General features: G+C 50.9%; 1 protein-coding gene and 1 non-coding gene across 2 annotated transcripts; one reads left to right on the forward strand and one right to left on the reverse strand.

The window, feature by feature from the left end:
- Positions 1–1,406: 1,406 nt before the first annotated feature.
- On the forward strand, positions 1,407–1,479 carry TRNAK-CUU (transfer RNA lysine (anticodon CUU)). Its single transcript has one exon. It is a non-coding gene; the product is annotated as a tRNA-Lys (tRNA).
- A 1,874-nt stretch (positions 1,480–3,353) lies between these two features.
- MRPL54 (mitochondrial ribosomal protein L54) lies at positions 3,354–8,139 on the reverse strand. The gene is made up of 3 exons (XM_061553413.1): positions 7,938–8,139; positions 7,230–7,386; positions 3,354–4,363 (listed from the first exon to the last, which is right to left on the reverse strand). Exons 1-3 carry the CDS (start codon positions 8,137–8,139, stop codon positions 4,228–4,230), a joined length of 495 nt encoding a protein of 164 aa, XP_061409397.1. The 3' UTR covers positions 3,354–4,227.
- Positions 8,140–24,158: the final 16,019 nt, after the last annotated feature.

A 24,158-nucleotide genomic window follows, 5' to 3' on the forward strand; every position in this document is an offset into this window, starting at 1 on the left:
AGAGATTAAACTTAGTTTTGTTTTACACATGCCATCAGTGACCACGATCTAGCTCGTGGGAGTGGATAATTTCAGCAGCGTTGATTTCAAGACAAACAAAATAATTTTGCCATTCAGCTTCTCATCAGCAGTCCAGGGGCACGGCGCTCCGCTTGTTGTTGTGACTTGTGAGCGTCCCTCCCCGTGCCCACCCCCAGCAGCATCACACCCCTTACGGACGACCTTTGTCCGCGAAGGGGCTAAACCACCGAAGAGCGGCTCTACACCAATAGAGCGAGACCAGCTGCGCTTGGCCCGCGACTGGAAAATGCTAGCTGACATTGGCCGGCAACTTGTGTTTCCTCCGGAGATCGCAACCACCACCCTAAGACCTGACATGGTGCTCTGGTCCCGTTCGCTCAAGAAGGTCTTCATCATTGAGCTCACAGTACCCTGGGAGGACTCAGTAGATGAGGCTTATGAGCGAAAACATCTGCGCTATGCCGATCTGGCTGCCGAAGCACGGCATCATGGCTGGAACACAGAAGTCTGACCAGTGGAGGTGGGCTGCAGAGGTTTTGTGGCAACATCTACAACCAGACTGCTTAGAGACCTGGGAATTAAGGGCCAGAGCCAGCGTTCGGCAATCAGAGCTGTATCGGAGGCGGCAGAAGGCAGCAGTCAGTGGCTCTGGATGAAGAGGAAAGACCCCAGCTGGGCCCCGAAGTGAGAGGGCCAGGAGGTATGCGGTCAACATTGCTTGACTCAGGGAGGAGGACGCCCCTGCCATGCATAGTCCCATGGGATGTTGGCTTTCTACAACAAGGCAACTCCTATGACTAATTGGGAATGGGACACAAGCGTAGGATTGATCACCCTGTCGCTGGCCGCCTTTGGGGAGGGTGTATAGTATGAAAGGCCGAAACACCCTAGGAACCAAAGGTACACTACTGATGATGCGCTCCCCAAATTTCGCCAGGCTCACTGTTCATGAACTCTTGGAAGTGCTTGCACAAAGGGTAGTAACATCTCATCCTGTGTTCTTGGAATCTGGAGGGCGACTGCCACCTACTGGCCAGTTGCGTCCTTCACGAGCCTCGACAAAGACTTCAAGTTAATTTATTTGGTGTAGTCCTGTGAGTCATTCGGCTCTTGGGTGGCCAGCACCACACCCGGCCGCCTTTGTCTCGCCAGTGGCGATGTTACACACCGCATCAGGTATTCATTTGAGGTTGAGTCAACCTAGGGGAAGCCCGGGACCGGTTCAGATAATCGTCACTGGTGCTGGCCGTGAGCGGTAATCGAACCCGGGTCACCGGATTCATAGCGCAGCGCGCTAACCGCTACACCACCGCTCCCCCCACACACTGACACAAATCCCGATAGTCACTGCCTATGTAAGGGCTATCCCGTGAGTGTGCACGTAAGCCCGGCTAGCTCAGTCGGTAGAGCATGAGACTCTTAATCTCAGGGTCGTGGGTTCGAGCCCCACGTTGGGCGCTAGTTTTTATTTTATTTTTAATCACAGGTGAATTCAAAATCATTCATTCTTCGAAGGGTGTATGGCCACAAATGCATTCATTTAAACAAAGGACGTGAATAATGTTTAGATTTTTTACTTCATTAAAATGTTAAACTGGTCGCACAGTTGCTTGTGAACAGGCGCGGTATGGTGCACTATTGCCCCCTACTGGAAGGTGCCTACACTGCAGTAACAAAATCAAAGTTCCTGCTCCAACGAGCATCGCAGTTGTGGCTCATCTCCTCTTCACAGCCTTGAATCGTCAGGCATGGCAATTACACATTATTACTATGGCGAATCTTTCAGAGGACAATCACCTCCAACCCAGCGTATATATAAGCTCCTAGCTTGGCAGTGTCTCATTCTTCACCTGAAGACGGCTGCTTGCGTTGTCGCCGAAACGTCGTGAGAATTATTTTATTTTATTATATTTTTATTATTGTATTACTTCCCTTCTACGTGACTTTACCGAAAGAACCAAGAAGAAGAGCAATCACTATCCTTCTGTCGTATGGCTGATGCAGAGCAACAACTCCAATTTCACGTGCAGGTGGTTATGAAGGCACACAACCAACCGCGTCAGGAGCAGCTGTGAAGTCTCCTTCGTATTTGTGGATCTGCCATTGCGTCGTTAAGCGTCGCGCTCCGGTCTGTTCTGATGAAACACAGTCGCACACTGGAGCGTTTTAATTTTCCATTTGTGCATCAGATACCGACATCTACTGCCCTGGTTTGGAAGATCGAACCCAGTGATCTTCTGCGTTGGGTCTTCACAAGGTGGTGTTAGTGAGTCCTTTTGAACTCCATTCAGCTCCCCACGCTCCATCGGGTTGAACTCACATTGATGAAGGGCTTGGCGTGACTTCAAGCGATGACGAGTGACGTTATCAAGGTCCCGGTGAATGGGAAAGCGGCTGATCAGGTGCTCGTTAACCACTATTGATTTCCCCACAAAGTGGTACTCATCTTATTGACCCCCGAAGGATGATGGGCTATGACCATTACTTAATCCGACAGAACCTTGGCAAGCAAATTCCTTCATATTAACCTCCACCCCTTCCTTAATCCACTGCTGGCTGAAGGCCTTCCTGTGCTGTTATTGGTGGGTGTCATTTGACATACTTCACCACGCTTGTGAAAAAGAGACCCATCATTGGTTCAGGTATACTTGCCCCACCAGTGTCAGCCGTGGCCAGGGTCACAACGCAACACGCGACCCACCAAGTCACCGACTGAAACAGACCCGGCTCACGATACATGCACACAGTAATGCATGAAGGAATCGATCACCGTCCAGAACTCAAGTTAAAGAAAATAAGTACATTTGGTAGTCAGGCCAATCAGAAATGGTAAATTCATAATTAGAACGAAACTGGCACACAATGGCCTACTCTTTTTGAATAGTCGTGGGACGCATAACATCTCCTGTGAAGCAGATGGTGGGAACATATTGTATGGTTAACACACCGGCAGTACTAACTAGAACGGGCTGCCGGATTTAAACCGCAAACCTCTGCAAAAAAGCAACACTATCGCTTGGCATACGTCACCACCTGCAGAGGTGTCGATGAGAATGAATTTCCTGAAGCCCCGGCACGCAGAGAAAAACGTTGGGACGAGGTGCCGAACAACGCGTAGCGGTACAAAAAGAAATCGGAAAACTGTACAGCACCTCCAATTTACACGGTTAGCTGTGTACGGTGCGAAAGAAGTTCAACATAAATACATACAGCACAAACGCAAAAACCTACATTCGTAGAAGTTTTACACCATTCTAGATTCCCATAACTACGACTGGAACGATTCATTCTCTGGGTGATCCCGTAATAATGGTTAAAAGACAACAGCAAGATACACATGTATATGTTTTTATTTTATAAATCATACTTCAAAGGCAGAAGATTCCACACCTGCACTCGTCGTTTGAGAACGATATCTTACGTTTACAATTTACAGAGGAACACGGTGAAGCGACAATGAAGAGGGCCAAAAATGGTACTCAGGAGACACCGAGACACGAGCGCTTAGCAGCTTAGCAGCACCCACTTGCTAATGAGCCAAGAGGTTGCCGAGTGACTGTGGCAAAACCCAGCGCTACAACTTTAAGGGTGACGATCAATTTTCCTTTTGCAATAAAAACCGAATTCAAGTGATATCTCCAGCTCAAGATACTATCAAATAAACAAAAGTATTAGCGAATGGTCGTAGCCCATGCCAAAATGACCTGGACTGCACCCGATTGCCAGACCTTGGATGCTAAACTCCTGGTTAGTGCCTGGAGTGTGCTTCAATGGGTGACCAGTTTGCGTGGCCGTTGTCATAGGCGAGTGTGTTACGGTGCCGACAGGAGAGGCCAATGCAGGGTTTGATAAGCGTTTAAATTGGATCACATCTGAAGACGCTCCCCAGAAACATGCGACATTTCATAGATACCACCAGTCGCAGGTTTCCATTCGAGATCGGGGACCTTCGTGTGGAGCCTATGCACCGTTGTGCGAGTCAGCACAACACGTGTATTTACATCACGATAAAATGTGAGCACGTATAAAGACGCAGTACACACATGGTGGGCATATTTATTTCATGGAGAGAATGAGGCCGCCAAGCACAGGTAGAAGGGATAGAAATATCTGGGGCCTGGACGTGAACCCAGGCAGGGTGTCGGCAGCACGCACGGCAGAAGCTGAAGGGAGTCCCGCGCTGAATGAAATCGCAGTTGAGAGGAGTCATCGGATGCGTTTGTGGCGGCTCAGCTTGTTGACGCGCCACATGTGCTGCTTCCGCAGCAGTCGGAAATACTCCATCGAGTCAGGCTCCACCTCATCCAGCTTCAACGGGGGTCCCACATTCAGCTCAAACAGCCTTGCATGGACAGGTGGTACAGGGGAAAACAAAAAACCAAAAAAAACACGAGGATGCGTGGATTGAGTAACGCTTTCCGTCACGCGCTCGTCTGCAGAAGCACTGAATCAGCGATAGTAGAGGTGAAGAACCAACATGTTAAATTAGTTTTTTCCCATTATCCCATTCCGATGACATACGTGTACATACGTGTACCTCATCGGAGCGGAATCGGAAGAAAAACTAAAATAAAATAACTTTATCGGTACATCTTCAGGTCGGAAGACGTACCGAGGCTCCCACAAGGCCATGCGGGAAGGCATGTGGCACAGTTTGGCGCTAGCTATCATAGATTGTGTCGCTACAGTTCTCTGTGGTGAGTACAGTAAAATGTTAATTAGATGCCTCTAAATAAAATGAACAATAACCACATACACGTTCTGAGCTTCAGTAGTGAATGGAAATGGTAAATTCTGCTCAATTCCAGCTGATAACTTTTTTCCCTTTTTGATATGAATTTTGACTGTCATGACCAAAGGCAGTTTCCCATCCAAAGAGTAAACCTGGCTTATCCCTGCTTGGCTTGAGATATGATCAGATTGGGATTATTTGCTCATGCAGATACAGCAATGACTCAAGAGCTCTGCATTACACCTCAGTAAGCGTTTGGATTCACGCTCGCGTCACAGGTAATGAGAAAGGGTGATAAGGACTCAAGTTGGGGGTCTGTGAATAAACCCCCATCCACCCCGTCAACTCATCACCCTGTATTCTAGTCCACCAATCACCCTGTCCATTCATCACCCCATCTTAGATTTCACCAGTGACCTTGTAAACAAACGCCCCCCCCACCCGACCAATATTCCCCGAACCTTCGATTAGGACGGTTGGCTACGTTCGGTAAAAAAGAAGTTAAAAATACATGCATACATACAGGAGCAATACTACCTATTTCTACGCGGGGGCCAAGCAAGATACGACTGTGCCCCCCCCCTCCTTTCTCCCGACTCTCTTTTACTGAAATAGCTATGGATGTTTTAAACCGTATACACAATGTAGGCTATAACTATTATTGTTCTCATATTTTCTGAACATAGAACCCCTCTTAACGGCGGTACAGTGATACCTCGGTTCACGAACGCTTCGGTTCACGAACAACTCGGTTCACGAACAGAAAATTTCATAAAAATATGCTCCGGTTCACGAACTCCGCTTCGGTTCACGAGCAGGAGCCGCGCCCATTTTTATGCTAATTCCAGGCTGTCACGTGGTCGTGACTTCCTGTAGGAAGATCGTGGAGAGAAGCAGAGAACCAGAAAGAAGTACTGTGGGTACTGTGAAGACACTTTCAGTGACTTTTTGATTTTTGGTGTGCTTTTTTAGCACATACAGTACTGTACTGTACTACTGTACTGTACAATACTGTACTTACTGTATTGTACAGTTCACCCGTTTGAGTGCTTACTGTCTCCCATCCGCCTCCCACCTGCCTTCCTCCATGCCAGAAGTCATCTCAAGCAAGGTTAGTGTTCTCTCTTTATACATTACTATACTGTACAGTACTACAGTAATGAGTATTGTCATTTGTTTCATATTTTTGTGCTTCAAAAACCAAAAAAAAAGGTCTGAACGGATTAACCGGATTTACATTGAACCCTATGGGAAAATGTGCCTCGGTTCACGACCAGTTCGGTTCACGACCAGAGTCAGTTCACGAATTAAGTTCGTGAACCGAGGTATCAATGTAATTGGTTCCGCGAAACCGGTCGTTAAGTGATTTGGTCGTTAAGCGAGTCTAGGAAATACACGTTAAAGGCTTAATTCGTTCCGATAGCATCGAAAGTTAACATTTTCACCCAAAAAACGCACTTTATAATATTTAAACAATGGATATTAATACATACAGACACTAACAACATTATAAACACACAGTATTAAAAGAAACGCGGTTAATCAACTGTATGAATTAATATTTACTGTACCAATAACAGCCCGTCGTTAACAGAGGAATGGTCGGTAAGCGAACACATTGGGCTCTATGGAGGCACTACACCACACTACTATACACTACACTATTATACACTGCACTACACATTGGGCTCTATGGAGACACTACACTATAAACTACACTACTATACACTGCACTACACATTGGACTCTATGGAGGTACTACACTTTACTACTATACACTGCACTACACAATGGACTCTATGGAGGCACTACACTATACACTACACTACTATACACTGCACTACACATTGGGCTCTATGGAGGTACTACACTATACTACTATACACTGCACTACACATTGGGCTCTATGGAGGCACTACACTACACACTATACTACTATACACTGCACTACACATTGGGCTCTATGGAGGTACTACACTATACTACTATACACTGCACTACACATTGGGCTCTATGGAGGCACTACACTACACACTATACAACTATACACTGCACTACACATTGGGCTCTATGGAGGTACTACACTATACTACTATACACTGCACTACACATTGGGCTCTATGGAGGCACTACACTACACACTATACTACTATACACTGCACTACACATTGGGGTCTATGGAGGTACTATACTATTTACACACTACACTACACATTGGGCTCTATGGATGCACTACACTATACACTACACTACTATACACTGCACTACACATTGGGCTCTATGGAGGCACGCCGTTTAGCAATCAGTCGTTAACAGGGGTGCTCTTTAAGATAATTTCTACTCTAGTTTTTCTTTAAAAAAATGTCGCTGCTTATCTGTCGATTCGGGCGGCCCCACTGCGGCCGACCGGGGCCCCTACGCGTCGCATCACGCTGCATGACCCCCAACCCGCGTAGTTGCGCCCCTGCACACACACCAGGGCGGGTACTCGGAGTCGGCACGCAGCGGGGGGTCGCTGCCCTCGCGGAGGTAGTTGAGGCCCACGCAGTGAGAGACGAGGACCTCGGGGTCGCGACTCAACTCCGGGTCGACGAGCACCTCCTTCACCATGGCCTTGCCCTTCGCCTTGAACGCTGCGCATGGCGGTGGGGGGGGGGTTATTGGTGCTAGCTGTTGTATCTACGAACATTTACATAGCACGCGTACACGCAAGGATTCATGTACACAAGATTAAAACAAGAATGCTATGCACAGATTTGTAACGCGTGAAACACAACGATGGGGGTGGATCTTCGTCCTTGTGTCTTTCTCTCGTGCTTTCTCTGCCGTTTCAATTCGCACGACCCGGTGTTTCACTGCACGTACACCGCCAACATCGCATCGCATCTCTCCTCGTGTGCTGGTGTCTCCGCGTTCACCGCCGTATCCTCGCCTCCTGGAGTGGCTCGTGTCACCCACACAGCCACGTCCGTCGGGGAAGACGCATAACACTGTCTCGTCTCCCCATACTTCTATAAACATTCACCAGCTCCCCATACTTTCTTGTCTCCCCATGTCCCCGTGTCTCCCCATGTCCCCGTGTCTCCCCACGTACCCCTGCCTCTCCTGTCCCCGTGTCTCCCTGTGCCCACAGTGTCCCCTCGTCTCCCCCGTCATCCCCACGTCCCCCAGCGTGTCCGCTCACCCGGCTTCTTGGCGTAACCTCGGCTGGCAGGAGGAGCCGGCGGCATCAGGGTCTGTAGGCCGGGACCCACGAGACCCGCGAATCCTCTGAGGAGCCCCCCCGACGGCCTGAGGCCGCCTGCTGCGCCTCCTGCGCCTCCTGCGCCGCGCGCCAAGGTCGCGGGCAGCAGCAGCAGCAGCCTCCCCACTCCGCACGCCGCCATGGCCAGCACACGTGCCTCGTGACCTCTCAACCCGCACACTCTGACCCCTCCCTCGATAGGACCCGCGCTGATTGGCCGAGAGAGGAAGAGATGGGGAGGGCGGGGCAAAGGCGAGGGGGGCGGGGCTAGGGGCGGGGCTAGGGGCGGGGCTAGTGGCGGGGCTAGGGGAGGGGCTAGGGCGGGGCTAGGGGCGGGGCTGGGGCGGGCTAGGGGCGGGGCTAGGGGCGGGGCTAGGGGCGGGGCTAGGGCGGGCTAGGGGCGGGGTTAGGGGCGGGGCTAGTGGCGGGGCTAGGGGAGGGGCTAGGGCGGGGCTAGGGGCGGGGCTGGGGCGGGCTAGGGGCGGGGCTAGGGGCGGGGCTAGGGGCGGGGCTAGGGCGGGCTAGGGGCGGGGCTAGGGGCGGGATGTCCCTGATGGGCGTGGCCAATGTCCAACCTCCTCCGAGGCGGAATCCGTAGCGCTGTAAAGCTCTTTTGTTTCATTCCAGATTTGATTTCTTTACCTACGTGACTTTACCGACAAAACCTAAGACTCCTTGCAGTCACGAAAGCTTCAAATCTAGAATTAATACCCTCTACGGGGAGGAATTCCACCTATCTGTTAGAGTTTTTGACAGACAACGAGACAAGAAGTCACAGCTTCTCGAGACGCTGGCCTTCCTCAAGAGATGCCGCGCAAACAAGGTCATACCCATCGCCTTCACACTCACATCTGCTGCTGTGTCCTCACCGAACTCTAAACAGATCTTATTTAAAGCTAGCCTATCACTAATCTCGGAGTGAATAAGGTTACTCCGAGTTGAACTCGATAATTTAGACAAGACTCTGACAAACACATTCAATGCTAACACAAAAAATGTCCCCTTCTGATTGGAACCACGTTGACAACATGACTTCTGCTTCTGCTGACTTACTATCAGCCAAATGCAAAGCTAACCTGATTTCTTTACCTACGTGAGTTTACCGAAAAAGCCTAAGACTATTTTGTTTCCCTCACGGATGTCCAGTAGGGGCACAGCGTCAGAACGCGACAGCAAGAAGCGATACAAAAACACGAACGGAGGTGCAAAGTATAGGAAAAGTAAACAAATCACTTAAAAATAAAATACAAATAAAATAAAAATATCCTTCATCTTACCAGGGTAAGGCCCACGAAGCTATTATCTTATTTCTCAGAAGCGACCTGACTATCACAAACGAGAGTTTAACGCGACGTGGCTTATCGCGTGGCAATATATAGCGGCGAAACAATCGATATACAATCTAAATAATCTCGGCACGTGATTATTTCGACTATGCGCTATGAAGAAGGACCATTGCCCGAAACGTCGGCCATCACGTATGTTTTTTTTATCAAGGCCACACGCACGCACGGGTGTTGTTATTGACGAATGTTTTGAGTTGTTGTTTATTGTGCTTGCCGACGCAGCAGCAGCATCATCATCATCATCGCCCGCGGCACCACGTGTTTAGCTGTGAACACAATCATACTACTTGACTTAGAGCTTTCGTGACTGCAGGAATTCATATTGTTTGGGTCTTTCGGTAAAGTCACGTAGATAGGTTCAAAGAAAATAAAAATAAAATAAAAATAATTTTCTTTGAAACTATCTGCTGATCTTGAACCACAATGCGGTATCATGGGATACATTTTAGGTTTTACCCTTTCTGGCATTAAAACATGAGGTTTTAAGATGTTCAAAGACCAAATAGAAACCGTTTGCAAGGAACCGAATCCACATGAACCACATAGGGCACTTGTGGTGAACATGCAAATACACTCCGATAATGATATACGCGTTGTCTTTGAAACTTTAATCGATTTGCTGTTTGAACGTCTTAACACCTGATTTAAAGCTTTCGTGACTGCAGGGATTCATATTCTTGGTTCTTTCGGTAAAGTCACGTAGAAGGGAAATAATAAAATAATAAAAATATAAAACAATAAAAAAATTCTCACGACGTTTCTTGCTGTGGATTTCACACCTGATGACGATTGCTTGTGTTGCAGTCAAAAGTCGTGAGAATTTTTTATTGTTTGATATTTTTATTATTTTATTATTTCCCTTCTACGTGACTTTACAGAAAGAACCAAGAATATCTTAACACCTGTTTTATTGGCAGGAAGGGTACAACCAACCTATTATTATTTTTTTCACACGACCTTGGTGATCTCGTCAAGGAACACAACCCATCACGCGAACCTCGGTCATCCTCACAGAGACGTTTGGCTCAGATGCCTTCACATCGCGCGCTTTCAGATGCACTTCTGCGGCCGTCTGGAACGTTCTGCCTTCCGAAATGAGGAAGCCCTTAGGAGCTACGCACTTTTAAATCATCTCGATTGACGAACTAATTTCTCTAGAACTGCGGTTTGTGTTTAAGTTGGTTGTCCTTCCCCCGCACCTCCGAGTAGTGCGGTTGGCCACGTACGGTGCGAAAGAAGTTCAACAAAATACATAAACCACAGTCGTACTGTGGCCCGTGTTAATGGGGGGTGGCTATGTGACTGCATGGATATCCACGCGGGCGGTGTCACGACAGAGTGACGCCTGGGCGCCACCGCTCTAAAATATATATATAACTAGCGGAAGTACCCGGCTTTGCCCGGGTGAAAAATATATTTCTTAAAAACCTTACATATATATACACAGATACTAAGGTATTGTCAAAGCCCGGTGGGCTGTTTGTACATTTCTCCACCAACAAATATATAAGAGGCTTTCACAAGTCCAAAACGTTGTAGAAGGTGTGGGGTAAATAGTTGATGTCAAAAGGTTTCCGAAAATTGTGGTCTCCCCCTCCCCCCTCAAAAAATATCTTTACCCCTCGTAGGTATATACAGTGGCGGCTCCTGCAAAATCTCTCAGGGGGGGCAAATGTCTGGATGATTGATAAGGATAAGGTCCACCCATGCAATGGATAAATTAACAGCTTAAGCATGTAAAGGCAACTTCACTTCTTTAATATTAATGAAAAATAAAGTGACTCTTACAATACATCTTGTTTGTTTATATACTCACTATTAAAACAAACCACTCAAGTTTATTTTATTAAAGATTCCACTAGATAGCGATAAATTATATTGTTGGATGAAACGTGCTTACGTATGATGACGTTAGCACGTATGATGACGTAAGCACGTATGATGACGTAAGCACGTTAGGGCTTGCCCTCCCGGAAGCCATAGATAATGCATTGGAGCGCCCCCGTTCGAAAAAAAACATCTTTGAATGTAAGTCTATGGGGCCACTCGGGGCGATTCTCAGCCGGAGTGAAATCGCCCCAAAAGAGGCGGTACTCCACAGAACGTGACATGACGCTGATTGGACTATATCCAGAGGCTGACAGTGACGGCTAGCGTGACTCTGTGGTTGAATGACATTGGTGGTGCGTCGCCCAATCGCCCTAATGAAGAAACCGCCCCTGGGTATATATATGTAGTAAGTATATGGAGGCTTGACGACAGGATCGGAGGCACACTTATTTATTACACCAACACAGTTAATTACAGGTCACTGGGCTACAGGGATTTCTCGACAGCTAACCCCTCTAACCTATACCAATTCCTCCACTACGGGACTAGGGGAGGCTATCTGTCCCAGCTTGGTTAAGCTGGGATCCCGGCTCCCTGAGTCACCAGACCAGCTTCGTCTGGGCTCTCGGGGCCACGCCACCGGCTTGCCCTGGTCGGCCCTTATAAGGACAGCGAGCCAGGGGAGCTCTGGGGCCTACACTAGCTGGTCTTCCGTCTTCTCTGGTTATAGCTGAGTCCCGACTCCCGAGCCTTTCGGCTCATCACCTTTTATAGGACTTGCCCTCAAGGGGGGGGGCCCGTGGGGGATACACATGCGGACGTCGGTGCGAGCGCCACCCTTGTGTACGGCCGTAACCCCGCCCCTTGTGTTTGTTGGCCATCCGTGGCCATGCATAATCACACCTCAACATTCGTAGACATGCGCAATTACACCTCTACATCACCCCCCCCTGTACAGCTCGCAGCCGTCCCCGGCTGCCAAAAAAAAAAAAATCAGAATAAAGGTGCATCCCTCACAAAAACCCCGTGTGTGCCTCGCGTAATTTTTAACAAGAACAAGAACAACGAGAGGAAGAGAGAGAGAGAGAAAAAAAATAACCCGACGCACCCCCCCCCGGATAACACCCCAAAACCAACATATATATACACTCCGGACGTCACCTTTCCCATCGTCCGCAAGGCCCCCCAACGGCCGACCTCACAACACCCCTCCCCTTTTGTCCGCCAGGCCCCCCAACGGCCGACCTCACAAAAGTCTGCGCGTTTTGGCGCGCGTTCTCGCGGCGGGTCCGTCACAAGGGCCCGTCCCGGCACGCTCAGTGACGGTTGTTGACGGTCCGGGTGCAAGAGGGTCAGGCTCCGCTGCCGAGTGACCCCCGACCCCTCCGGGAGGGGTTGGTGGGCGTGGGCCCGTCACTCCTGTTTCACCTGGGGGCGGAACAGTTGGCGTCAGGTTAGGCGAGTGCAGCGACGACGGGAAGTCGGCGACACCCTCACACGTTTGGCCATGCGTGTGTGTGTGTGAACCCCGGGGCGGCGTGACGAATGGTTTTAACCTTGAGGGGTGCACATACCACCGGCGCCTCCCCCATTTGACGCGAACACATTGCGGCCGCAAAACCTGCACGACCTCCACTGGCCCCCGCCACGGCCGTACCAATTTCGACGAGGTTGCCAGCGGCACCTGAGGACAGTGCAACCACGCCCTGTCCCCTGGTACCCATTTGACCACCTGCACCCGCCCCAACCGAAGCCTCTCGTTCGCCTTCTGGCGGAGTTCAGAATTTTGCACGGCCGCTTCCCGCGCCTCAGACAATTGAGCGATGTTAAATTTAACGTGTTCGGACAACTTAGACTTCGCCTGGAGCGCCGAGAGCTTCAGCTGGGTCGCCACAGGAGGGTTAACTTCGCGCCCATACATTAAAAAGAAAGGGGAAAATCCGGTGGCCGCATGGGGAGCCATTCTGTAGGCCTGCAACACACCGGCTATGCGGAGGTCCCAATCCGTCTGGGATACCGACACCTGCTGGGACAGCATGGACGTGATGGTCCGATGCAGCCGTTCCACCATCCCGTCAGTTTGTGGGTGATACGGAGAGGTCCGAACCTTCTCCGTACCCAAGAGGTCGCACACCTCACGTAGGAGTTTACCAGAAAAATTCCTACCCTGGTCAGTAAGCAGCCGTTCCGGAGCACCCTTGTCGAGGACATAGCCCTGGACAAAGGCCTCCGCGATGGCTGCTGCCGATTGGTTCGCCAGGGGCCAGGCCATAGGCCATCTCGTGAAGTATTCAACCCCCGTTAGTAAATACCTATTGCCCCTGGGTGTAGCGGGAAATGGGCCAAGTATGTCCAGAGCGACGAGCTCGTTAACCCTGGAAACTTTTATGGACTGCAGCGGAGGGTTGGACCCCCTAGCAGGTGGCTTCCTCTGCGCGCATTGCGTGCACGACCCCAAGAGGTCCCCCACGTCCTTTTCCATGCCCGGCCAGAAGAAATCTAGCTGGAGCGTGGCAAAGGTCTTATGAACCCCCAAGTGCAGAAGCCGCTCATGAACAGCCCATACCACCTTACCCCTTAAAGCAGCAGGCACCACGAGCCGCTGGCGCCGGGTTTTACCATTCCAGTGCATTAAAAGTCCCTGGAACAACCCCCACGAGTCAACGTTTTCCACCCCCTGGCCAATCCCCCCGGCGCGACGGCGCAGAGCGAGGAGGGAGGTGTCCTCCATTTGGAGGCGACCCCATTCCGCGACTGACAACCCCAGCAACGAATCCCTCCCTTCTTGCTCGATAGGACCCGAAACCGAAGGTGCATCGGCAGCGGCCACGAGGACCGAATCGGTGGTGACGTTCGGAGACCTACAACGCCCCGAACCCAAGAGGCACGCGCACTCCGAAGTGGGTGGCAATCGCGACAGGGCGTCAGCGTTCGTGTGGCGGAGACCCTTACGATATGTGGTGACAAAGTCATAGTCTTGGAGAATCTCCAACCATCGAGACAACTGGCCCGATGGTTGTTGAACCCGCAGGGCGTATTGTAGGGCCGCATGATCTGTACGGACGGTGAACCGCCGACCGTACAGATACGGGCGGTACTGCTGAATGAAATAAACAATCGCCAATAATTCCCGACGGGTAACGCAGTACCGCTGTTCGGCTGGAGACAGTACCCGACTACCGTAAGCCACCACATGCTCTACGCCCCCAATGAGCTGGGACAGCACGCCCCCGATGCCCGTGTTACTTGCATCTGTATCGAGCAAGAAGGGTTGTGAAAAATCCGGGTAATTCAACGGCGGCGCCCCCACCAAAGCATTCCGGAGGGCGCGAAAAGAAGCCTCCTCCTCCGGCCCCCAATGAAACCTGACTCCCTTGGACGTCAAGGCATGCAAAGGTTTCGCAATCGTAGCGAAGTCAGCCACAAATCGCCGATAATACGACGCGAACCCAATGAAACTCCTGACCTCTCCCACAGAGGTGGGAGTCGGCCAGGAGCTGACGCATTCCGTTTTGGCGGGATCAGTGGATATCCCCGAGCGCCCAACAATGTGACCCAAATATCGCACCGATTCGCGGAGTAAATGGCACTTCTGTGGTTTAAATTTCAAATTGGCAGCCCGCATTTTGAGAAAAACAGCACGCAACCTCTGGAGGTGTTCCTCGAAGGATTTGCTAAAGACGATGACATTGTCTAAGTAAATCAAACACGAATCCCATTGCAACCCTGCCAAGACCAATTCCATTAACCGCTGAAAAGTTGCCGGCGCAGAATGTAAACCCATCGGCAAGCGGTTAAATTGGAAGAGACCCTGCGGTGTCCGAAAAGCAGTCTTAGGTTTTGATTCGTCATCCAGAGGAAGCTGCCAGAATCCAGATAGCAAATCGAGGGTGGAAAAGAATCGCGCCCCCGCCAAGGCATCGAGCGACTCATCCATTCGAGGAAGCGGGTACGCATCTGCCACAGAGATTTTGTTCAGACGCCGAAAGTCGACACAAAACCGCAGTGAGCCGTCGTGTTTTTTCACCAAAACGATCGGCGCGCCCCACGGGCTATTGGAAGGGGAAATGATATCGGCGGCTAGCATGTCATCAACAGCCGATTTGACATGATCCTTTTCGGCGGGACTCAACCGAAAGGGATTTTGGCGGATTGGCGCGCTGTCACCCGTGTCAATATGGTGTCGCAGCAATTTAGTACAACCAATATCAAATTTGTGTTGACTAAAAACGTCAGCAAATTCGCTCAGAAGAACTCGCAGCTGCGCGCGCTGCGAGTCGGACAGGTCCACTGAACCCGCGCAAAGCGCATCCAGCCAACCGTCATCACAGTCCGAATGCGGTCGCGACGGAGGATCGGTGGATACCTGACCCACGAGTGGTTCCTCATAGGGTACCGGCGTTGCGTGTGCAAGCACGGTCCCTTGAGGAACCACGGCCGTTCGCGATCCCACATTAAGGACTGCAATGAAGGGGTCCCCATCCCCTCTCACCATGGTCTGAGCCGCAAGCAAATCTGGTCAATTTACCCCGGCCCGAGATGGTCCCAACAAGACCCCCCGATCCGCAACCCCTTCATTAAACGGCCGACGCAATCTAAGAGGGACGAGCATCTGAGCCCCCGGAGGCACGCGCACAGTTTTTGTGACGAGCGCCTGCACAGTGGCAAACGCCCGACGCTCCGTGGTGGGGGAAGACAGAAATGTAACGCGTCGGCCCGATGGGAGCTCAATGCACCCTTGGTCAATAAGGATGCGGATGGGCATTTTGGCCAGAAAATCCGTCCCCAACAGGCACGGAACCGCGAGTGAGGAGGAAACCAAAACAGGCCCGGATAATTTAATGTCCCCAATGCAGATAGTGGCGCGGATTTGGCCAATAATGCCCAGAGAGCCCCCGTTAGCGGCATAGCACGGCACATCAACAGGGAGCAAGGGACGACTTTGAACGGGAAGGATGTTATAAATTAAATCAGATATAATGGTCGCCGATGCCCCTGTGTCAATTAAAATCCGCACCTCTACCCCATCAATGTGACCGACCACGACCGATGATCCCGCCGACGCAGCAACGACACGATGGGCGAGCTCCGACCACTGACCCGGTTGGAGCGCCCGCCGCATTACCGAACGATCGCGCGCGACGGATGGGGAATTTGGAGCCCTGTTTAGTTGGGCGCGTGAGTGTGTGTCGGATGTGTGCGTGGGCCAAACGTGTGAGGTGCCGCGACTCGCCGTATTTCTCTGCTGGAGCTTGGGAGGAGACGGCGTGGCGTCCTGACGAGGTGTCGCCCCGCGCTGACGGGGAGCCCGGCATCCTGACGCAACGTGGCCTTGCAGGCCACAGTTGTAGCAGCGTGTGAGCGCCCCCGATGTCCTGGGCTGCTCCTGGCGGCTCGGTCCATTCCGAGCCTGTGGTACTGCCGCTCTCCATTCCCCTCGCCGCTCCACCCCGCAGACCTCCTCCGATGGGAGGGCGGTAGCCGCCATGGCATGGCTGGCCGCCCCCTTTGCCGCCTTTCGACGAAGGGACCGCAAGCCCCCGTGGATGTGGCGCGCGACCAGCAGGGACGACATCTCTGAGTCGTCTTGAGCCAGGACGTTGACGTCCAGCTCATCAGCGAGTAGCAGCAGCTTCTCAGCCACCATGGCATCCACTCCTTCCTCGTCCATCCTTGGGAAAACAGCCTTCGCTAGAGCCAGGAGAGCAGTCCGGAAGGCCAGAGGTGATTCGTTGGTGCCCCGACGCCGATCGTGGAAAAGCTGCCTGCAGTCCGAAGGTGGCCCATAGACGGCTGACAGCAGCTGCAACGCCAGGTGTAGGGTGGCGCGCTTTTCCCTCGGCGCCGAGGTGAGGGTAGCCAGGGCGTCGTTGTCCAGCATCGCTGGCAGCGCGCGTAGAGCCTCGGCGTCCGTCCAGTTCGCCATCTCCTGATGAGCGATGAACCGTCTCTTGAAGCCGCCCCAGTCTCCGTCTGCGCCTACGAATTCTTTCAGAGGTGGCAGACGCTGCTGCAAGGCGACGTCCGTGGCTGTAGATCGCTCTCCGTCGCTCCCCGCCGATGATACAGTGTGGGCGGGCTGTGCACATGGCATCGCCGGTCGCTCCGATGTCGACGCGCCGGCCGGTGTTGATGATGTCACGGCTTGTGCTTGGCGCTCAGCAGTCACGTGACGCGGGCCGGCCCCGCCGTCCGCTCGCACTGTAGAGATGGCGGGAAATTTAACCGCCAGCCGCGTCGGGGTGGCGGGAAACGTTGCCGCGCGCCGGCTGCTGTCGTCGACCCGCGCTGCCCCTCCAGCCCCCAGCCGCGTGATCTCCTCCAACGCAGCGGCGGCGGCGTAGAGCAGTTCCGCCAGGCGGGAGTGGGCCAGCCGGAGTCCTTCAGCCGACGCATCCCCCCCCTCTTGTCGTAGCGGCACGGGCGTACTTGGCCCCGGCTGCTCCGATCCGACCCCGGCCATCTCTGGTGTTGAATCGGCCGCGGCGTCTTCCATCTCCGACTCCTTGGTACGTGTCGTCCCTCGTGTGTCCATCGTTTGGACGTTTTACTTCTGACACCAGATGTAGTAAGTATATGGAGGCTTGACTACAGGATCGGAGGCACACTTATTTATTACACCAACACAGTTAATTACAGGTCACTGGGCTACAGGGATTTCTCGACAGCTAACCCCTCTAACCTATACCAATTCCTCCACTACGGGACTAGGGGAGGCTATCTGTCCCAGCTTGGTTAAGCTGGGATCCCGGCTCCCTGAGTCACCAGACCAGCTTCGTCTGGGCTCTCGGGGCCACGCCACCGGCTTGCCCTGGTCGGCCCTTATAAGGACAGCGAGCCAGGGGAGCTCTGGGGCCTACACTAGCTGGTCTTCCGTCTTCTCTGGTTATAGCTGAGTCCCGACTCCCGAGCCTTTCGGCTCATCACCTTTTATAGGACTTGCCCCCAAGGGGGGGGGGCCCGTGGGGGATACACATGCGGACGTCGGTGCGAGCGCCACCCTTGTGTACGGCCGTAACCCCGCCCCTTGTGTTTGTTGGCCATCCGTGGCCATGCATAATCACACCTCAACATTCGTAGACATGCGCAATTACACCTCTACATATACTAACAACACCTTACATACAACAGAGGAAGTGGTATCTATTGACTCTGTAGTAGTATCTACTGACTGTACCGTAGTATCTACTGAGCCAGTAGTAGCTACTGACTGTGTAGTAGTATTTAGTGACTGTAATAACTACTGACCATAGTAGTATTTATTGGGCCTACAGTAGTATCTACCGACTATATACTCGTAACGACTAACTGTATAGTATCTGCTGACTCTATAGTTGTATCCACTGACTATAGTAGTAACTACAAAATCTATAGCAGTATCTACTCACTCTATAATAGTATCTACTGACTCTAGTAGCTACTCACCGTGGTAGTATGTACTGACTGTATAGTAGTATATACTGACTGTAGCAGTATTGACTGACTGTAGCGGTATATACTGACTGTTTTAGTATTTACTATAGCGGTATCTACCAACTCGATAGCAGTATCTACTATCGCTACAGCAGTGTATACCGACTGAGGTCGTACCTGCTATCACTACAGCAGTGCATACTGCTGTGTTGGTACCTGTTATGATGACAGCAGTGCATATTGTGGTGGAACCTGCTATGATTACAGCAGTGCATACTGCTGTGGTGGTATCTGCTATGATGAGAGGAGTACATATTGTGGTGGTGGTACCTGGTATGATAACAGCAGTACATACCGAGTGTGGTGGCACCTGCTATGACGACAGCAGTACATACTGTGGTGGTACCTGCTATGATGACAGCAGTACATTCTGTGGTGGTGGTACCTGCTATGATTACAGCAGTGCATATTGACTGTACTCATCATTCACCCTCACCATTCACCACTCACAACTCACCCTTACCACTCATCCTCACCACTCACCACTCCCACTCACTATTCACCATTCACCCTCACAACTCACCACTCACCAATCTCCCTCACCAATCTCCCTCACCAATCTCCCTCACCCTCACCACTAACCCTCACCACTAACCCTCACCACTCTCCCTCACCACTCTCCCTCACCACTCACCACTCACTCTCACCATTCACCCTCACCATTCAGCCTCACCACTCACCCTCACCACTCACCGTCACAACCACCACTCACCCTCACCACACAACCTCACCCTCACTACTCACCATTCATCCTCACCAATTACCACTGACCAATCACCACTCACCACTCTCCACTAACCCTCACCACTCAACCTCACCACTCACCCTCAAAACTAACCACTCTCTCACCACTCACCCTCACCACTCAGCACTCACCCTCACCACTCACCCTCACCACTCACGCTCACCACTCACCCATCACCACTCACAACCGCCACTCACCCTCACCACTCACCCTCACCACTCACACTCACAACAACCACTCACCCTGACCACTCACCACTCATCCTCACCAATCACACCCTCACCAATCACCACTCACCCGCACTGCTCACCCTCACCACTCACCACTCACGCTCACCCTCACCACTCACCCCTCACTAATCACCACTCATAACCGCCACTCACCCTCACCACTCAACACTCACCCTCACCACTCACCCTCACCACTCACCCTCACCACTCACCCTCACTACTCACCACTCATCCTCACCAATCACACCCTCAACAATCACCACTCACGCTCACCACTCACCCTCACCACTCACTCTCACCACTCACCACTCACCCTCACAACAACCACTCACCCTCACCGCTCACCACTCACCCTCACTACTTACCTCACCACTCACCACTCATCCTCACCAATCACACCCTCACCAATTACCACTCACCCTCACTGCTCACCCTCACTGCTCACCACTCACCCTCACCACTCAACCTCACCCCTCACTAATCACCACTCACAACCGCCACTCACCCTCCCCACTCACCCTCACTATTCACCACTCATCCTCACCAATCACACCCTCACCAATCACCACTCACCCTCACCACTTGCCACTCACCCTCACCACTCACCACTCACCCTCACCATTCACCCTCACCACTCTCCCTCACCACTCACCAGTCATGCTCACCACTCACCATCACTACTCACCACTCACCCTCAACACTCACCCTCACCGCTCACTACTCACCCTCACTACTCACCCTCACCACTCACCACTCATCCTCACCAATCACACCCTCACCAATTACCACTCACCCTCACTGCTCACCCTCACCGCTCACCACTCACCCTCACCACTCAACCTCCCCTCACCACTCAACCTCACCCCTCACTAATCACCACTCACAACCGCCACTCACCCTCCCCACTCACCCTCACTACTCACCACTCATCCTCACCAATCACACCCTCACCAATCACCACTCACCCTCACCACTTGCCACTCACCCTCACCACTCACCACTCACCCTCACCATTCACCCTCACCACTCTCCCTCACCACTCTCCCTCACCACTCACCAGTCATGCTCACCACTCACCATCACTACTCACCACTCACCCTCAACACTCACCCTCACCACTCACCACTCATCCTCACCAATCACACCCTCACCAATCACCACTCACCCTCACTGTTCACGCTCACTGCTCACCCTCACCACTCACCCTCACAACAACCACTCACCCTCACTACCAAAAACTACACATGTGTTAGTCCCTGGGTAGCAAGTGTTATTTTCTATACGCTGACATCTCAAAAGTTACAAATTGGAGAAAATTCCCCTCAAACTTATTTTTTTGAGATACAGACAGTGACCAAAATTTTAATCGTAAAAATATATTATTTTTTTTACCAAAAACTACACATGTGTTAGTCTCTGGGTAGTAAGTGTTATTTTCTATACGCTGACATCTCAAAAGTTACAAATGGGAGAAAATTCCCCTCAAACTTAATTTTTTTTGACACGGACAGTGATATTTACAAATGGAGCTATTTTGCTAGGAGAAAACGTGTGCATTTGTGTAATTCTTTCCTTTATATAAAGTTCTGGTCACAAAAGCAACATGTATGGGGAATAATAGCCATCTTATATACTTAGGAGGCTTAAGCAATATAAAAATAACACTTTTTACCCAGGGAAAAATCGTGGTGCATAGTGTATATTTACTATCATCAAACATAACTTAATCCCTAACATCTTTTAATATATAAGAGTGATACAAAATAGTAAACATAAATATTTTAATGTTTTAACTGAGCTGTGAAGTTGCGTGACTAACCTCGTAGCTTTTCGACGGAAATAAGAATCTCCGCGATTGTTTGAAGATATCGGTGAGGGTGGGGGGAAGGTAAACACGCCCACTCGTGACACCCCCCCCCACCGAACACGGAGCAACGCCGCGAGTGTGTGCGAGTCTGAGAGTGTGAGTCTGTCTGAGTGTGTGCGAGTCTGAGAGTGTGAGAGCGAGTGTATGTGTGAGTCTGAGTGTTAGAGTGAGTCTGTGTGTGTGAGTCTGAGAGTGTGAGAGTGAGTTTGTGTGTGAGTATGAGAGTGAGTGTATGTGTGTGTGTGAGTCTGAGAGTGTGAGAGTGGAGTGTATGTGTGTGTGTGAGTCTGAGAGTGTGTGTGTGTGTGAGTCTGAGAGAGTGAGTGGTGAGTCTGAGAGTGTGAGTCTGTCTGAGTGTGTGTGAGTCTGAAAGTGTGAGAGCGAGTGTATGTGTGAGTCTGAGTGTTAGAGTGAGTCTGTGTGTGTGTGTGTGTCTGAGAGTGTGAGAGTGGAGTGTATGTGTGTGTGTGAGTCTGAGAGTGTGTGTGTGTGTGAGTCTGAGAGAGTGAGTGGTGAGTCTGAGAGTGTGAGTCTGTCTGAGTGTGTGTGAGTCTGAAAGTGTGAGAGCGAGTGTATGTGTGAGTCTGAGTGTTAGAGTGAGTCTGTGTGTGTGTGTGTGTCTGAGAGTGTGAGAGTGGAGTGTATGTGTGTGTGTGAGTCTGAGAGTGTGTGTGTGTGAGTCTGAGAGAGTGAGTGGTGAGTCTGAGAGTGTGAGAGTGGAGTGTATGTGTGTGTGTGAGTCTGAGAGTGTGTGTGTGTGTGAGTCTGAGAGAGTGAGTGGTGAGTCTGAGAGTGTGAGAGTAAACATAATCTCATTGAATATCGCCCGTACTGAGAGTGCAAATGTGAAGAAGCTGGAGCGAAAGTGTCAAGAGATTTATTTATTTAAATAAAAAAAGTTGTCAAAAATTGGAAATATTAAAAACATTTTTTACCAAAAACGACACATGTGTTAGTACCTGGGTAGTAGGTGTTATTTTCTATACGCTGACATCTCAAAAGTTACAAATGGGAGAAAATTCCCCTCAAACTTAATTTTTTTTGACACGGACAGTGATATTTACAAATGGAGCTATTTTGCTAGGAGAAAACGTGTGCATTTGTGTAATTCTTTCCTTTATGTAAAGTTCTGGTCACAAAAGCAACATGTATGGGGAATAATAGTCATCTTATATACTTAGGAGGCTTAAGCAATATGTATTTTTCCCCCGGGCAACGCTGGGTATATCGAGTTTATACCACAAAGTCATCGCCTGACAGAGTTGCGTGTCGAGGCCTAGTGCCGTGCAGAGCCTCCGGCCTCGCCTAGATTGCCCACCCGGCTGAGGCTGGGTACTGGGGCCCCCCGCGCTACAATAATACTGTCTAATCGCTATAATTTTATTATCTACCGACCCTATAATAGTAATTGCACACATTGGGGTGGGGGGGGGGAGTGAAGAGGACGTGAAACTTTGATGAATTTACCTCAGAGTCGCGTGTTAATGCGTGCGCATATTTTTAACGGGAATTAAAAATGGCGTCCACCCCGCAGCGAAGTTGTTGCTACCCGTTGCCAGGGGCAACCGCCGTGGTCCGCGCCGGCCGGCAATATTAAGTAAATAAATAAAGAATTAAATAAATAACTAAAGAGAAATCACACTAAATCGATAATCGGTCCGATTCAAAGTTTAGAGACGAAAAATCGGAAATGCCTAAGTTTACCGCGGGCCGGGGGCGTGCCCACCTGCAAAATTTAATCTCGGCGAACCCCACGGTCCGAGAGCTAAATCCCCCAGAAGGGAGCGTACGCAGACGGACGGACAGACAGACAGACAAAAAATGAATTATATAGGTTAGATATGAAATAATAATGGTTCTACCAAGTAAGGCCCACTGCGCTGTATAGTTCTCTTTCAGAAGCGACCTGGCTATTACGAATGACAGCTCAACGAAGTGGCTTATCGTCACGTGGAAATGTATAGCAGCCAAATACTCTCAGCGCGTGATGTTGATTATAAATGTGGAGGGGGGGGGGGAACCAGAGGACCCGGAGAAAAATCCACGCGACCACGGAGAGTGAGAGAGGGTAGGGGTAAGAAGGAGGAGAGCAGAGCATGAAGTCTTTTGTGAAATCTTTCATTTAAAAGGGGGGGGGGGGGCACATAAAGCAAAGCATTGAAAAAGGAAACAAACAAAAAACTAAATGATGAACGAAGTAAAGTGCCGACTACACCAAGCATCTTCTTGTTTTCTCTGATTGTAAAATAAAAAAGAAAGAGAGAGAGACATGCAAACTCCAAATATACAGCAGGCGGTCATGGATCGAACTCATGACCTCCTGTATACCAGGCGAGGTCGTTAACATCTCACCACCGTGTGCTCGGTGTGGCACTTGGGGTCGAGAGGTCACGGGGAAAAACAACATGTGAGGACGCGAGCATAGATTGGGAAAGACGGGCCTTCATCCAGCAGTGGGTAGATCCTGGCAGATCATCTATCCAGCGGTGGATGGATCAGATAGAGAGAGAGACTCAGATAGAGAGACAGGACGACTCAAAGAGAGGGAGCAGGACTCAGGGAGAGAGAGAGTGACTCGACAGAGAGAGAGCACGACTCAAAGAGAGAGGACGACTTAGAGAGGACGACTCGAGAGAGAGAGGACGACTCATGGAGATAGAGGGCGACTGT

The sequence above is a fragment of the Lethenteron reissneri genome, chromosome 18 (genome assembly GCF_015708825.2).
Source record: "Lethenteron reissneri isolate LAM-NWPU_2019-01 chromosome 18, ASM1570882v1, whole genome shotgun sequence".
Classification (NCBI taxonomy): domain Eukaryota; kingdom Metazoa; phylum Chordata; class Hyperoartia; order Petromyzontiformes; family Petromyzontidae; genus Lethenteron; species Lethenteron reissneri.